Source organism: Styela clava, chromosome 10, assembly GCF_964204865.1.
Source record: "Styela clava chromosome 10, kaStyClav1.hap1.2, whole genome shotgun sequence".
NCBI lineage: Eukaryota > Metazoa > Chordata > Ascidiacea > Stolidobranchia > Styelidae > Styela > Styela clava.
In genome coordinates, this window is record NC_135259.1 from 16,085,674 (window position 1) to 16,103,323 (window position 17,650).

At 35.9% G+C, this 17,650-nt stretch overlaps 1 protein-coding gene and 1 long non-coding RNA gene across 3 annotated transcripts; one reads left to right on the forward strand and one right to left on the reverse strand.

Annotated features, from left to right (window-relative positions):
- Positions 1–134: 134 nt before the first annotated feature.
- LOC120338082 (all-trans-retinol 13,14-reductase-like) lies at positions 135–12,346 on the forward strand. Of its 2 annotated transcripts, none has more exons than XM_039406016.2 (14): positions 135–521; positions 2,640–2,823; positions 5,761–5,943; positions 6,471–6,599; positions 7,017–7,132; positions 7,357–7,460; positions 7,826–7,926; positions 8,604–8,798; positions 9,323–9,442; positions 9,905–10,040; positions 10,264–10,379; positions 10,652–10,818; positions 11,155–11,314; positions 11,975–12,346. In XM_039406016.2, the coding sequence occupies exons 2-14, from the start codon at positions 2,667–2,669 to the stop codon at positions 12,121–12,123; spliced, it is 1,833 nt and encodes a 610-aa protein (XP_039261950.2). In that variant the 5' UTR covers positions 135–521; positions 2,640–2,666; the 3' UTR covers positions 12,124–12,346. The 2 variants fall into 2 exon arrangements, with proteins under 2 accessions (XP_039261950.2, XP_039261949.2); XM_039406015.2 differs by having other exon boundaries at positions 137–521; positions 2,656–2,823.
- LOC120339442 (uncharacterized) lies at positions 548–2,622 on the reverse strand. Its single transcript, XR_013478041.1, has 3 exons — positions 2,024–2,622; positions 1,422–1,515; positions 548–1,313 (listed from the first exon to the last, which is right to left on the reverse strand). It is a non-coding gene; the product is annotated as an uncharacterized LOC120339442 (long non-coding RNA).
- Positions 12,347–17,650: the final 5,304 nt, after the last annotated feature.

The following is a 17,650-nucleotide window of genomic DNA, read 5'->3' on the forward strand; positions in this document are numbered from 1 at the left end:
TATAAGAATATATGGCCACATAAAGATTAGAGTAAAATGTTTGGATGTATAAAAAAAGGTCAAATATTACCAAATCTGTGCATTACCGTATAGCTGTGCGACTGCACCTCGCTGCCGAACAGAATCACCGGTACGGTAACCCTAAAAACGGCAGTCCGAGATATCTACGCTTAGTCGTTGGAGTGACATTTGTTAGGTATAAAATCCAATGATGTTTATCAGCTGCTAAGTCCCTAACATCCACTTACAAACATATTAAAACGATAATTGGGCGCTAAATCTGCAGACGTATCTGCAAAATACACCAAAACCTCTTGCAGCGCGAATCTGCGATTTCCGACCTCTAGCGGCCTTCGACGATTACTGTTGGAGTCGCGCAAGGTCTGTGCTGTTCAAACATTTTCGCGCAGACTGCAGAGCAGACACACGACACAGACGCTTGCAGACAAATCCATTGCTTTTCCAATCCCTGAATCCTGGAATCATGAAGGTTGAATTGATGGAACTTTCCAGTTTTTCTGGTAAGTTACGTTCGTTGTACTCATTGTTAAATTTTAATTATCAAATACATTTGTCATTTGGTGGAATAGGTACCGTACCATTCCCCTCCCCAATTTTATTTTGAGAATATAATTTTAAGTTCTGAAATGTTAAACCCTAATATTTAGTCATCTGAAACTGTGAATCTTAAACATAAGAGCTTGAAGGAGGGTAGTTGACTTTGATGACCGTCTGGTCGTATCACTCCCTCCTGTCTATATCAAACTTGTTTATTACCTATTATTATTATTACGTTGACTGTTATTTTATTTTGGTTGCCGAAAAAATAAATCTTTCTATCTCTCTCTACTGGTACCGTACAGTAGACCTACTGAAAATTTGATGTGATTTAAATAAAAAGACAATTATACAATTACAATAACATGATTGACTGATTGATGGTGATGCGAACTGTCTACTTTGCTCTCTTTCAATCCCACATACAATATGCCATAACCGCTTGGGGCTCAGCAGCGCAAACTAACATTCATAAATTGGAGATCTTACAGAATAAAGCTGTTAGAACCCTCTCTAGAGCATCTATTCGTACAAACCTAAACACCCTATACCATAAAACAAGGGTGTTAAAACTATCTGACATTCACACTCTAGAGATCTCCAAAGTTATGCACCAATTTCAAAACAACCACTTGCCCACAGCTTTCGACAATTATTTTGTTTCGCTTACCTCTGTGCATGAACACAACACTCGCTCTTCAACCAAGTCCAATTTTTTTGTACCTCGCTTTTCACTGAGCAAATCTCAAAATTCCCTGAAATACAAAGGTGTCATAATATGGAATAGTATTCCACAAAGTTTACGTGAAAGCACATATGTCTCTTTTAAAATAAAATATAAGAAGGTCATGCTTTCATCTTACCTGTCTCGGGTCACCACATCTGTTTGATGTGCTGACACCCTCCACCCCTTGTCATTGTCAGCTCAACACTTGACTTCCCAAAAATCCACAGTAACTGAAATAGATAGAGACTCTGTAAATATTGAACTTGTTATTTCCCCCACCGTGTCAGTGCACAGCCATGTGCCACTCATACAATAACCAAACTATTCATCTTGCCAACATCAGGCTCAGCCGCTCAGACGGGTTATCTTGGATCCAAACCATACCGGTAGTCTATACCGGTGGGTCACTTCACCCATGATCCATAATTTTGGTCTCAGATTGTGTACAAATACTTAGCTATCCTTTATGTCTTTGTCAAGTGCCAGTATACTCACCAATTTCAAAATTTTAATGATATTGCAACTTACTAAATTTATGTCTTTTCCATATACTGTTTGCTTGGGTACCGATACCGTAAAGTGTTTACTGCATTCATGTTTTCAATGATGGACTAAAATTTTCTAATATACTAGTTTCTTTGTGTACATATTTTGTCTAACTAGCAATACTATTTACTTCCACATTTATTTATTTTGTCGATTATTTTCAATCGCCAATTAAATTTTATTATTTTTTACCTTTAACCGTCAGGTTGGGTCCTTAGGCTCTTCCCTCTTCACACGACGTCTCCGGCACCAAAGCACCTTACCACTATACTTCCACTTGTTTACACACTCTCGTATCCCTAACTGCGACAAACAAAACTATTTTATAATAATATAAATATGCCAAGTTATCGGCTTCCCCTCGCGGGATAAATATGAATTCAAGCTCAACTCAGGCAGTGTCTGTATTCTGCAGTATAAGATTTCGCTGACGTTGCCATGGTTACTAACAAGACGGTGCTCGGAGTCGTTATCCGTTTCTCCTTGGATCGGGTGTCTTTTGGGTATGCAGGTCGCCTCGACTTACTTTAACGCAAACCTGTTCTAATATTTATTGTTTGTTTGATTTATATATTACTGTTATTTATCTATTACTGTTAGACTTGTCATGGGTGTCGCTGCTCGATCACCAGTCTTGGTGTCTCGCGCCTCCCTTCGCCCTAAAGTACCATATTTCCTATTTCTTGTATTGTGTATTCACATTGTGTGCTTTAGAATGGTGAAAAAATAAATTACTGATTACTGATGCTAGAAAGTTATATTATTACCTTTTCTTATATTATCACTATGGTTTTAATGGTTCCACAAGGTTCTAATTTCTTCAGATCCCTCTATCATGATTGCTGCATTGCTTGGATTCATCTCTTCCGCTTTGGTCGTTTATTTTTATTGGAACAGAAAATCATCGAGCAGTCCATTTACTGAAAATTATATTCGGGATCCAGAACCAATAGAAACCAACCAGAAGAGACGAGATCAAGTTATTAAAAATGGTATTAAATACTTTTCACATTCCATTTTTAAGAATTGTTATTGTCTTTCTTACTGTGGTTGTTCATGCCATGCCATCATGCCACTGCTCTGAGAAAGGCTATAAACGTGAAAACATCAAATTATGTTTATTGTGAAGTCTGGGGAAATTAACACCCAGCTCGTAATTCCAAGACATTTAAAAAAAACATTAATTTCTGACTTCAGGATGACAACAATTTTGACTCAATTTAATGCTTTCTTAGTTGACTTCGGACAATGCCATTTGTTTGTCTAACTCTGGAAAATTCAAAATTTCGTTTCCAGACTCCAAGAGTTGGGAATATGGCACCGATTCAAGGTATCAATTCCACAGCCATATCTCAAGCTCATATTAATATACTTAACAGCTTTCCCTGGATCGAAAGAATGGGATTCATACACCAACCAAACTAAGATGAAAAGTTAACATTTTGCTAAATATATGGTCACAATAGCCTAATGTGGAAACATTCTCATGAATTTAAATAAAATGGCGAGATTTTTGGTGAAATATGAGGCCTTTTACCCAGTGGCGCAACCAGGCCGTTTTCAACGGGGGGGTCCGACCAGAATTTACACAGTGCAACCACGACGTAAGTCGCAACGCCACTAGGTGTCGCCCCGCTGACCTAGATAAATTGCTCATGGTTAAAAGGGAAACGCCATCGATTAAATCCCAGCCTTTCGCTTACTTTGCACTCGTTCATTAACGGCGCTTCGCTATGTCTTGCACCTCGTGGGTAGCAAAACGCCGTTCATTACATTCCAGCGAATTGCTAACGAAAAGCTGTTAATTATTTTCAACGTTTTCCTCGCTTTGCGCCTCGTGGATAGTGAAACACGGCTTGAATAAATTCCAGTGTTTCCCTCGTGCCGCACCTTGCTCGTTGGGTGAATTCGTCAAGACTAAAAACAAAATGCACTTCTTGCGAATGGACCTTTTCCCGACCCTAACCCCGGAAAAATTCTAAACTAAACTGAAGCTCACCGGAAGACATAATGACAATTAAAATAATTGATTTACAACTAATTTTTGGAAACACAACTAAAAACTGACTAATTTAATGCGGGGATGTCCAAATCGAATTCAAATTCAAATATCGCAAACTTCAAATACTGTTTTTTCGTGTTTATAATAATCCCAAATATGGCGCACATATCCTAGGCGTCGTCGTCCATGTGTGGTTCGGCAATATATTACAGCTGACATGAAAGAATTTCGATAAACGCCGACTTGAAGAACTTATAAGACTTCGAGGACGTTTTTGATTGAAAATATTTTCTTATCGGGTATTTTAACTTAGTCGAGATGGTTTAGGCGTCCTCGGCAAATTGTGTCTTAATTAGTTGTTTTCATCCTCAGTTTCGATAGTGACCGAACATAACAGGAAATTTTTTCATTTCTTCTAATTTAGCGCGTATAAAATAGCTCTTAAATAGTATTTAATATCTATCGCGGATTTCGTCGGCATCCGGCATTGATAACAACATCAGTTCAGTTAAAGTTAGCGGTATTCATTTACAAACAAAAATACATAACAGCCGACATGAAATATTCAAATCAGCGCAGAATTCAATAATAAAACACGTTTTATGGTCTTAATATGCACATAGAAAGAAGAAAGGACAGAGAAATAACGACTAAAAACTAAGAACGGTATGGTATGTTTGTGTACTTTTGTTTACCATCGTCATCATAATCAAATTAGTTAAACCCGATTTCCAAATTTCCGTCCGCCAATAATAGAGATGAAGATGGAAAAACGTGTTTTACTTTTTGAGTCAGCGTTGATTTAAATTTTTCATGTTATGTGTTATAATTTTTTGATTATAAACCAATACCTCCAACTTAAAATGAACGATATTGTTATCAACGACGTCAGGACTCGGGATAACGATAAAATCTCCGATAGAAACCAAATAATATTTAGAAGCTATTTTATAGATTGTAAGAAATTAAAAAATTTGACCAAATTGAAATATACGATAACAAATGTAAAAAATTTTCAACCAAAAACGTCCTCGACGTCTTATAAGCACTTCAAGTCAGAGTTTATTGAAAACCTTTCACGACGACTGTTAGTTATTGCCGTGCCACACATGGCTGATTTCGATTGCGATAAAAAATGAAATAATTGTGGAATGTTTTTAAATCAGAACGTGGACGGGGGCGGTAGGATGTTTACGGCGTTTTCGGTTTTCGGCCTTTCATATGTAGAAAATCTTAGGTTATTCGAAGCAATATTTTTCCGAAAATAATTTTCGTATCCAGATTTTCAGAGTTTCTACTGCATTATTATAACATGAAGACGGGCGGCGTTACATTGCGTCAAGATGATGAAGCACGAGAGTATTCGTCACAAGAGAGAGAGAGATAGCATTATGCTATTGTCGCTTTCAATTCGCATCGACAGCGCGCGATTTCTACTTTTTTGAGATAACATATCTCATTTTCGAATACAAACATATACGCGGGGTTAGCGATTATTACGTAACTATCAGCAAAAAGGTATGATTGAAGTCGGGCGTTGTTAAATTACGTCGAGGTGATAAAGCACTGGAAAAAAGTAGTTTTCACCGGATTGTTATGACCGTGGAACGACGTTGTTTTAACATAGAACAATAATAAAAAAAAACGAAATTCAAACGGGGGGGACACGACCCCCGTAACCCCCCCGCTGGTTGCGCCACTGCTTTTACCATCTTGATTTTGCGTACCATTAAACTTTGAAATCCATTGTTTCATTAGTTGGGAAGAAAAAGCAGGTTTTCAACCGCAGCAATATTTTCAATAATAATAACAACAATTTTAGAAAATGGTCGGCAAAATTGCAGGTACACTGCCTGCCCAGTAAAAGACTTTTTCTTCGTGTGTCTCTGTCAATTTTATATACATTAACCACACTTCTTATTTCCAGGATTCAAACTTGACAGAGTTCCTAAAAATCTTGATGCCATTGTTGTAGGAAGTGGATTAGGTGGATTGTCTTGTGCGGCATCTCTCGCTCGTGCAGGGAAGAAGGTTCTTGTGTTGGAACAACATGATAGAGCAGGTGGTTGTACTCACACATATGAAGAAAAAGGATTTGAATTTGACATTGGTAGTGTATATAACATTTTTTTGTCATTTCTTCACTACTTGTGAATTTAATACAAAATGACTGAATTTATGTTATTTATGCGTAAATATTTCAATATAGGATGTTTATCACCCATACTATTGTTGCTTTTGCTAACCCATTTGATAGGAATAATTTTCATTTTGGCATTTGAGCACTTTTCTGTGCCTATTGATATTGAATTTGAATGTTATATAAAATTAGAAAGTTTTGTATTATTGCTGAGAAATCATGCAGGTTACGACTGGTAGACTTCAACCTTCTGAAACTTGTGACAAAATTCGAATATTAAAAAAGAGCCGTATATTTCGTTGTCATTTGCTGGTATGCATCTTTCAGAAAACGAAGTACCGTATATGACTAATTGCAAAAATTCTTCTTGAAAATAGATATTAATAGACACATTGTCAAAAGCATTTTATTTTTGGATAAGTGTTTTTGAATAAATGATTTTGCAGCTAATTAATTTCTAGTATTATTCAAAAATTCATTTTGACCATTTCACATAGGTCTCCACTACATTGGACAAGTACATCCTGGCACTCTTGGACATTCAATGTTTGATATTCTCAGTGACGGACAATTAGTTTGGGAAACTTTGGACAAAGATTTTGATTCTGTTGTTATCAAACAGCCAGGTATGGAAACTTGATTTGTTTTCTCATCTTTGTTAGTGATATCAGAGTTGGTTGTCTGTACCCAAATGTTTTGATGTTCTATATTTTTGCTTTGAAATAAGAATAAATATTGTAAATGGCTATAGCAAAATGTTTGTACATACCGAATTCAGATATATTATATTTAAATCATATTTTATTGTAAAATAACTTTGCAGAATATCATATGTGTAATTCATTTCAGATTTCATTTATTTTGTGGGGCAATGACCTGAGGTTGAAACATTTGACACAACCAATTGGGTGCGTAATGTTGAACTGGGAAAATGTAAATACGTTCAAATACAATACCTCCTTATATATCAGTAGCATTATGTAGTCACTGCTAATGCTAACTGGAAGTGGAAGTCCTTTTAAAACCTAACATAATTCTTACAGATGGAACTTTCAAATATTACAATCTATGTAGTGGAAAAGGGGATTACGAACAAAGATTGATCGAGCATTTTCCTGGAGAAGAAAAAGCTATTCGTGAATTCATGGATTTGACGAAGGTATTATATCATCATCACTTCAATACAGAGTCATTTAAAAACAATTTTTAGTTACTTTGCTTGGAAGCCAAAAATTGTTAGACTAGTAAAAATGTAATTGAGTGCTTACATTCAAAGTTATAATATTTAAAAACATGAGAGTGGTTCTCAGCATGAAGGTCAAATGACTACTGTGGCCTTGCGATATAACTCAAAATTTTTGTTTTTAATCTTTTTGAATGCAGAAATGTGCAAAATCTATTCTCGGCTTTATGATGTTAAAAGTGTTCCCAAAGTGGATTCTGAAACTTCTCATCACACTCAAACTGTACAAGTTTTGGAGTTTCGGGTGAGTTATTAATACAGAGTTTGGGGCGCTCCCGTAGTATGTGCAACAAGATGGTGGACACTTGATTATAGTATGTTTACCAGGTTAGGATCAGGCCATAAATTTTATTCCAATTTTCCTTATTTTAGTTCTATTACGAGTTCGGGGACTAGCCAAGTGACTCCCGTAATAATTATACCTGAAATTATGGCCTAACCCTGCCCTGATACATATACTACATTCCAGTGTTCGGCATCTTGTTGAAAATACTCTGGTGACGGGAGTACCATTTTTTGATATGATACACATGCAAGTTTTTTAAGGACCTTTTCAATGCCACCTTCATGTCCATATATATGAGCAATGCTCTGTTGTTATGTTTACAGATTTGATGAATATTCCCGAGTTACGGTGAAAGAAGTTGTTGATAGATTGACTGATAACAATGAATTAAAAACTGTATTTACGTACTGTTTTGGTGATTATGGTAAGTTGTTCCTTCTGCTATGATTTGCTTTTTTTTTGGTTGATTTTTTTATTGGTGCCTTGTTGTCATCAATGAAGTTTGAATGATATTCTTGAAAATTGTAATATAGAATTAACCTTGATGTATTTTAATTTGGAATAGCAGAGCTCGATATCGCATATTCGCATCGCTTGATTAAGTAGTCTATTTTACTTGTTGGATTAATTTTCAGTGAATATTCACATTCACAATTTGGATGTCTTCATTTGAAAAAATTCAGATTGAATGCTATTTGAAAACTGTAAATTAAAATAGGTATTCAAAGTCTTGTTTTTTTAGCATTAGCAGTTGGTACATTGTGCCAAGTGTGAGAAACATGCTTGCCATCCAACCTCTGATTATCCTGCACAGGTTTGCAGGTTCGAATCCTGTAGGGCATATTCAGTGCAAGAATATTGCTGAACTCTTGGATCGTGTGGTGGTTCATGTAATCGCTGGTCAGTTACGACTTCATCGGCCATCAAGTCTATGCATTTGAAACAAATAACTCGGTTAATTCATTACTTACTAGACATGGACTGATAACCGGATGACAGGGTGTGGTTCAGCATATTATTATCAAGCCGGCCTATTAACTGCGTTTCGTTGTATACAACTCCAATGTACTGAACTAATATATGTTATTTGTTACTTTTCAGCTACTGTGCCGTCAAGGACTCCTTTCTTTATGCACGCTATGCTGATGTATCATTTCTACCATGCAAGCTATTATCCACGAGGTGGTGCTAGTGAGCTTGCGTACACTATGATTCCAGCTATTCTTCGTAGCGGCGGTGCTGTTCTGGTCCGTGCTCCTGTATCAAGAGTGATCTTCAAAGATGACAGAGCTATTGGTAATTTATTAATCTTTTCTTTTATCAAATTTTGAACAACTTTTTTAGAAGCAATGTAACCAGTGTGGGTTTTAGTTTTGTGTAATTGTGTTACATGGACAAATCAGTCATTGGTAATGATGCGTGCGTATAAATACAAAAATGGCTGGGACTATGGTGACGGGAAAATTTTACACAAACTCTATTTCATCGAAAATACTACTTGATTGAGACTCCCGACTGTAATGATGAAAAGTATGTTGATTCCTGGTGACCATTGGGGCTCTGTTAGGATTTTGATTCAAAGATACTTTCATTTATCACACAACTATATGAGAGTGGGCTTTATCTGACATCTGAAAGTGATAAAACATTGCATGCATTTCAATCGGTCATTCGAAAAAGGCACTCACCAAAAAAAAATGTTAATATTGAGAGGTAGTAAGTTAATATATACAAGTATTCAGTACAGTATTCATACAGAACTGTTCACCATTATGATAATACTCCTTGCATAAATATTAATAAATTTACTTGTGTTTCAGGTGTTTGTGTGAAGAAGAATGATCAAGAGCACGAAATATTTGCTCCTATTGTTGTGTCGAATGCCGGTGCTTATAATACATACAACAGACTCATACCTCGTGACATGTGCCAAAAATTAGGTTTGTATATTACATGTTATTATACTTTTGCTCGGCCTATACCACTGAGGGGTGTGTGAATTTGACCACTAGGAATATAAAAAAATTATGAACTTTAATCTTAAAACTAACCTAAGTCCACTGGTTCCCAATTGTGTGCAGTAAGCGTTTCACAGCCTTATCTTGGAGATAAGAGGAGAGCAAGTGTGTTTAGTAGTTTATGCATGGAAGCTATACAATCTTTCAAAGCCATCAGTCGCCATTCGCATATTGTAAAAGTTCGCCGATTATACAGCACGATTTGTTTTGAAATTCTTTTTTTTGGTCCCAAACTGATAAAGTTTAAAAACCACTGTTCCTATAACTAGGCAATCCTGTCTCAGGTGCTTGAATAGATTTATATTTCTTTTCTATCTCTTTCTTTAATAATCTATCTATATGATTCATGGCTCAAAGATATTAATTTTTGGATTTCTTTTTCAGGTTTAAAGTCGATTCAAAATAAAGTCGGTCATGGATTTAGTTGTTTGCAAGTACTTGTAGGTTTGAAGGGAACAGCTGAAGAATTAGGATTGAAGAAAAGAAACTATTGGACGTTTACAACTACAACACCAGAGAAGTGAGTATTATATTATATATCGAATATACGGTTATGAACAGGGTTGTGGAATTGGGGAAATTCACAAGCAACTCCAATCTCAAAACTTTCGAAATTTGACTCCAAAATCAATAGAAAATTATTATATTAAATTTAATTTCTGTTGTCACCTGCGTTCACTTGGATTTTGTCACTAAACCTACCAAAACAAGTCACAATGTCTAATTTTCAACTATTTTTCAAGGTCTGTAATGGAATACCTCAGTTTATCCAAAGAAGATGCAGCTAATGTTGATGTCCCTATCTTATTTGTTTCTTTCCCATCGACTAAAGATTCTACTTGGCAAGACAGACACCCAGGTAACTTTTTTATTTTATTGTCGAATAGAATGCGCAAGTAGCTAGCGGATTAAGATGAGAAGTTTGGAATGTGTATGTGAATGTGTTCATGAAAATCATTCGGGTAGTTTTTTTGAGTGAATTTGCTCAAACCAGGGCATGCACACTCATTCATAAGTAGGGATGTAAGTATCAGCACTATGATTTGCTTCAGAAAATATGACTATTGTATTTTAAAAAATAAATTATTTTGTAAGAATACTTACTGTGAATTCACACTATTTACTCTACAGACAAGTCTGTCTGTGTGATTGTGACATTTGCAAGTTGGGAATGGTTCAAACAATGGAAAGAAGACCGAGTGATGAAGCGAGGGATTGTTTATCAGAATTTGAAACAAGCATTCCAAGATAGAATATGGAGTCAAGTCACCCAACTATTCCCACAGTTAGAAGGAAAGGTACAGGAATAAAAATATTTTAACACCTTATCTGAAGATGTTGTTTTCTCCCAGAAGGCCAATTATTAATATTTCTTTAGGCCTCCTGTGTCTCATTGATGTAAAATATTTTGTTGATTGTAAAATTAGTGGGCGAGCTGTTGATCGCCAAACCACTCTTGTTTACATGCCGACAATGTTACTTACTTACTGAGAATACTTATTTACGAATGCTGCAGTTTATTAAGACTGTATAAATTAATATTTTATATATTATAAGAGGTTGAGTTCATAAATCGTAATTACTATATGCTTGTATATATCTCATTATATGAATTATCCCATTCTTTTATTTAGGTTGAATACATTGACACTGGGACACCAATCACCCATCGTCATTACATTTCATCACCGAAAGGAGAGATATATGGAGTTGATCATTCAATGGAAAGATTCTCATACGATGTTGCAATGGACATGAGACCCAAAACTGTCATCCCTGGATTATATCTCACTGGTACTGTAATTGTTTGCTATTGTGTACTTCAAACTGTCTTTAAATGTCTATGATTAGGCTATAATTTTTTGTTTACGAATATCGAACTATTCATTGTCGTCTTCTTTTTGTACTGCGATTGAAATAGTGAACAATGTGTGTTTCCTCGACCTTTAAACCCAGAAAAATTCTTCCCATGCTATACCCTTGCGAAATTATTTATGATTATTTTGGGATCATTTACACCAGTTGGTGCCTGCAAAGTACAAACTGGTTTATATGTTCATGGCCATCATTCGGATTCAAAATATTCATCTACCAGCTCTATAAAAGTACTGATAGTTAATTTCTGCCTGGTCTATCCCGGCTTATTTGGGAGTTGGGGACGTTTCTTTTATAAAACTAACACACTAACAAGAGACAAAAGTATTAATAAGCCATTAGTCAATTCATACCCATGTTGATGGCACTGACTGAAAACTAAGTGTCTGAGCGAATGCCAAAATTTTAGTTGGTACTTAACCATATTCATTTAGGATTTCTCACTGTTACCGATAAAAACAAGGAAGACTATCATTAACGAAACATCTATTTAGGATATTGCTATTGTTGGTTTCTGAGATTGAACATCCCCTATATTATAGGTTGCAAGACATTATTCTAATTATCCTTTTCATTCAGGTCAAGATGTGATTACATGTGGAATTGTTGCTTCAGCCATAGGTGGTGTAATGACGGCATCCGACATATTGGGACGAAATCTCATGAAAGATTTATTCATGATTTCATCGAAGCGTCGCAAAATGTATAAGAAGAAAAAGGCCGAATGAATATCTTCCCAGAAAACTACCTATTACTAATTTGATATAATGTAATTCAATTCAATGATATACAACTAACTTAATATATGTGCCAAATTCACTATGAGACAATTGATATAAATTGTGACTTTGTTGCAAATGGTGCACACTGCACAGTTTACCTTATTCTTCAAAATACCTTCAATTTAAATTTATTATTCCCGATTTTTTTTTCAGTGGTCAACCATGACTTGCTCGTAGATCAATCTTCTTTATTTTTGAGTCCGAGCAAGTGACATTGCATTGAGAAAATTCCATTAAAAAATATCATTGACCAGGGCAACATATAAGTGATATAATGCTTCTGTGTGTGTAAGATCGTGTTGTTTCAATGTAGATTCAATTGTTCTTCATCCAGAACAACTGCTTTTATGCAATCTGTTATAATTATTTGTTCATGCTACTGAATATGGCCTCACAAAGAGATATTCTCAAATACTCGATTTGGGAAAGGAAAAGAAGTTAATTTCTGTTATATGCAAGTCTATTGGGAAGTGTCACTTATGAGCACAAATCTTTGTCTTACTGTACCCAGAAAATTTGATCAAAACGGATATAACAAAAATATCACTGATTTATTAGAAATTCATTATGTTATTTTTTCTAGAAGTGCTGTAATTTGTAAAATTTTCTGATTTAGTATCTTTTGTTTGCCTTTTTTATTTAAGAGAAGCTTATTAGGTAATTTTTTGCTGATGTTTTTCAAATCTATACGTTCTGAAGTGTTCCAATGTATGCACACTCTATGATTTTGTCTTATTGCTTTATGAATTATATTTGGTATTTTTATGCAATTGTAATCGATATGTCATTTTGATTGTTCACTGATTAATATATGGAAGTTTGATATCCGAATCACAAAAACTGGCATTGACTTTCTTTCATTTCTTTTCTATTTTGTTTACACCATCATGACTTCTCAAAATTTTTACGAACCCCTGGTTATGTCTCTCTTCAATTGCTTATAAATACTCTAATGTTTATCTATCCCAGCCCAGAACATGAATCCTACTTCATGTGCTTATTATAATCACTTGTCACTCCCACATTATATATCAATCCAGACTCAGAACAGTCTGACAAATATGTTAAGAAGGGACGAGTGGGGACACTACATTTTTGAGACACCATCTTGCTGTACTGCTACAGTAGAAATATTGTTTCATTGGTAACCAGCAGTCCTCGCAGTACTATCAGCAGACATTGAAATATTTCTGAGCTTCCGAACGGCTTCGGTGCGCACAAAATTCCGTGTTGCAGCAGCACTGTCTACAATAAATCCCTAATAAGCGAAATCTTTTATGTTATAAAGCCAATACAATCCTTCAGTTATGAAAAGCTAGTGAGATCGAGTATTTGTAGTATTCAGAAAATAAATTCTAATTCCGAACTGCAATATTTGACATTATTCATCTGTGGGTATTCCGACAGAAATGCGTGTTTTGAGAAACTATGGATACTCGTCAGAATTTATGGCGGAGTTGGGATTAGTCTTATCAGACTTCTGGTTATTCAAACAATCATTTACAAATTTGAGAAAAACTCTTCACACCTGTCTGCGGTTTGGAAAAAAAAATAGGTATTTGGTAAATTATGGAAACATTGGTGATAAAATCCACGACCCAAGGGACAAATTTAGAAAATAAAATAGCTTCCTAGTAACTTTTTCCTTCCAAGTACTGTAAAACTGCTTGACCATCAGTTGCGAAAAAAGCGGTTTAGTTTTTCACAACCAGTGGAACAACCCATAGGCCACTTCGCATCCAATAAAAGTGATGGATGTGCAAGAACTTGTGGGCATAAGACACGGCTGTGACACGTTTAATAACTCGCGAACCAACTCCATACACGACATGGATTATTAATCGGGCGTGAGGCCGTGTTTCGCCATCTTATCGCCTTTCCTGCCCTTGGGATAAAAATGCAAATTTTATTCAACCACTGGATACCAGCAACGACCACAACAACCCCGTTCTGTTGCACAAAATCTTCTTCGAGACCTCGTGCAACGTTCCTGTGTCGAATAAATTAAACTAATTACGATGATTATCATGGTCGAAGATGGATAAGCCGAGCGCCTGGCAACCTGAATGGAGGTCACCTTCAGTCAGCAGAGTCGTTCATATGGTGCCCACCCTGGTATTCATTCTGAACCGATTTGAGTCGTAACGGCAATATATGTTGTTTCTCCACCATAAATACTGGTATATATATATGTCGTCGTCTGTCTCATATACCTTTCATGTCTTTTGGATGTTATATGTGGTTCAGCTGCCAAAGCCATGCTCATTCATATTAAAAGTGTTCTAAAAATGTAATTTCCTTACAAATTAAGTTAGATATTGAAACTCGGGTGTCGCTGCTCGATAACCATTCCTGGTTCCCCGCGACTTCCCCTTCCCAGTAAAAATGTGTTTTCAGTTTTGTATTTTGTCAATTTCGTATGTTATTTTTTACTGAATGGAAAAAAATAAACTTGACTATGACGTCTCATCAGGTCGTTACAGTGTACTGGTATATTGGGTGTTCGTCGTCTGCTGTATTGGAAGAAATATTTCTGATATAGCATGAGTCATTTATACCGTTTACGTAGCTGCTGCACCTGCCAACGCACAGAGAAAACAGAAGCGTATTGTATACAGTTAAAAAATGAAACAAGCAGGAAGAATGACTAACTCCAAACTGGTGTCATCAGTGCGCGCAAGCATCACAAGGTAATCTGTCTCGATTTGCTCATAGTTGTATCGGACTTATCATTGCATACCACTACCGTTCATATACGAAACATCTTTGGATTGAGATTTTAAGTAAGATGAATTTATATCACCTCGATGTTATAAGGCATTATGACATAACGAGTACAGGTTATCTAAGCAATATATACTAATTAGTTTTTAATATAGGATTACTGCCTTTAATTATTGTTATTGCATCTCTATTTCGTTCAGAAGGTATCTTTTAGCGAGGCTTGTGGTATAGGTTAGCGTAAGCAAGTTACTGAAAATACGATATCTCGAACTACTACGTCAGTGACAGAAGAGCATATTTATAGTTTCGCATCTACTTACTCATTAGCCATTTGAATGTCGATAAAATATTGAGGTTTCGTCGATCCTGTCAACGCGTGTGATTTCTGTGTCATGTTGGAGAGGCAGAACTACCTTTTTTATGGTTGCCAGAATTCGTGCTTGATAGTTCGCGTATGATAATGGTGATTTTCCAAATTCAAGATGTACCGACAATGATGTAAGGTATATAACTGCAGGGCTACCATCTACCTAGCGCCAGAAATAAGCACGGGTGTCAAAATTTTATTTTGGGGGGATATTATTTTTTACTTACCAACGACAGAAACGCAGAATAAAAATGAGAAAAAAATCATACACAAGTCTCTTCCGCACTCCCAATTTTTTATATCCACTCCCAAGTTTTTTTTCATTAGAAGTCGCTTCGAACAAGGTTGTATGCAGCCCGGGAATCGCAAAAAAAGCCATGGAGGGGCATGAAATCGCAACCACGCGCATCATTTAAAGCAGTCGTTCCCAACCAGGGCAAGATACTTCATTGCTTGATAACGTTATTTCACGGCATGAATTTGTCTGAAAAAAATAGGATTAGGAATCTGACAATTAAAGTAACTCTCTAAATACCACTGGGGTCGGCAAACTTTTGTCGTTCGCGTGCCAAAAATGAAGGTTGCAAGTCATTGGCCGCACATATTTTTAGAGAGTTAAAAACCGAATGAACGGCCAATGAATCACATTTTTTCACATAGATTTCAGTCAAATTTCAAGCAGTACGCAAAGACTGATCATTTGAATATTTTCATCGTCATTAAACCATTTGCACTCAGCATCAACTGTTTCACGTTCTGTTGCCATTTTTCTGATTAGAGGCAGTTATAGGCTCATTAAACAAGTGATTGTGATTTATATACTTGTTGGGTTATAATATAATTTAGTGTCTCAAAACAAATTCTGTCACGTAAAGAATTTAATAGTCAATACAGATGTTTGTTAATATAATTCAGTGAAGCGTCGCGGGCCGTAGTTTGCCGACCCCTGGTCTAAATTATGGTTTGTCCCTAGAAACTAACAGTAACTATTGTAAATGTGTCACAGTTGCCTGGAAATACCGCAAACCCCACCGTTAACTTGAACAGTGCGTTCTAAGAGTGAGCTGAGCAAGTGCGAGACGCGAGGTTACGTGGAACGTAGTTAAGATCACAATAATAACAGCGAAGCGCGAGTACTGTACTCGTATATATTCATAAACATCGTCCCTTGTTTCCACGGAAGCTTTATATGCGAAACATGAACGAGTCATCCATGTTTCTAAGACGAAATGAGTACGCAAATAAAAAATAAGCACTTTTCTTAGAAATAAGCACATTGTTGTTTTATAAGACGCGGACTAGGAAATGAGCACAAATCTTAGAAATAAGCACGATATGGTAACCCTGTATATAGGCAAGAGATTGGGCGTAAAATGAAATTTTTTAGAAATAAAATGAGAGTAAGCAGCGAGTGTTATTAGTTATTACTGTCATAGGCTTATCCGATAACAAGTTGTTAGCAATCTATAAACTGCTGGCAACTGTAGCCTACAAATTCATGATTCCATATAGTAGATATATATTAGCGTATACTTTTCGTGGGTTTGAGTGATAATTTCAAAAATAGCTACTTGTGAATATTCAGCTTTTAATGATAGAATATTTGATTTATTTGTTTGCGTTATTCGGGCATGGCGTATGATCAAATCAGAACCAGATATGGCCTCATTATATCACACCCATTTCCGGATATATGGATCGAAATAATAATATTTATATTTTCATTCAAACGGATACAAATTTCTTCGTTTAATAGTATTACCTTTCTGATCTTGATTATCGTTAAAGCAGTTATTCTAAATACGAAGGGCTAAAAATATGCCGCGTCCATTATTTATTGTCTCTGAAAAGAAAGTACCGGTGTTTCTTACAGATTGTAGTTGCAGTTCTCCCATTTTCACATGAAAATGTTTCCTGTGTCATATATATATGGAATAGGAGAATTGATCTTGGCAGTATACCAGCCTTGATGCAATTTTGACGTAATAATTAGTCATATGTTGGGAAGTAACCATTCGTAGTATATATTAATTATGATGTAAGATATTTCTAGCCTATATTATAGCTAACTGACGAGATAGTGTAGACCAGGCGTGTGCAACATTTTTTGTCGGCGCGTCATATAGCCAACTTTATTCTCACAATGCAAAATTTCATTCATTCAACATTTCAGTGGAATGCTTGAAATTTCGAGTTCTTACATAGTTTGTAAACATCAGCTTTGACAGAAGTTGTAGCAACCTTGTCTGGCTAAATGTTTATCAGTCAGCTGACAAGAGCATGTGGCTATCGCTTAGCATTACAGTAATAAAAACATTGGGTAAAACGGCGAAAGATTCAACGCTGCGATAACAGCAAAAACATATGTATATTTGTAGCCAC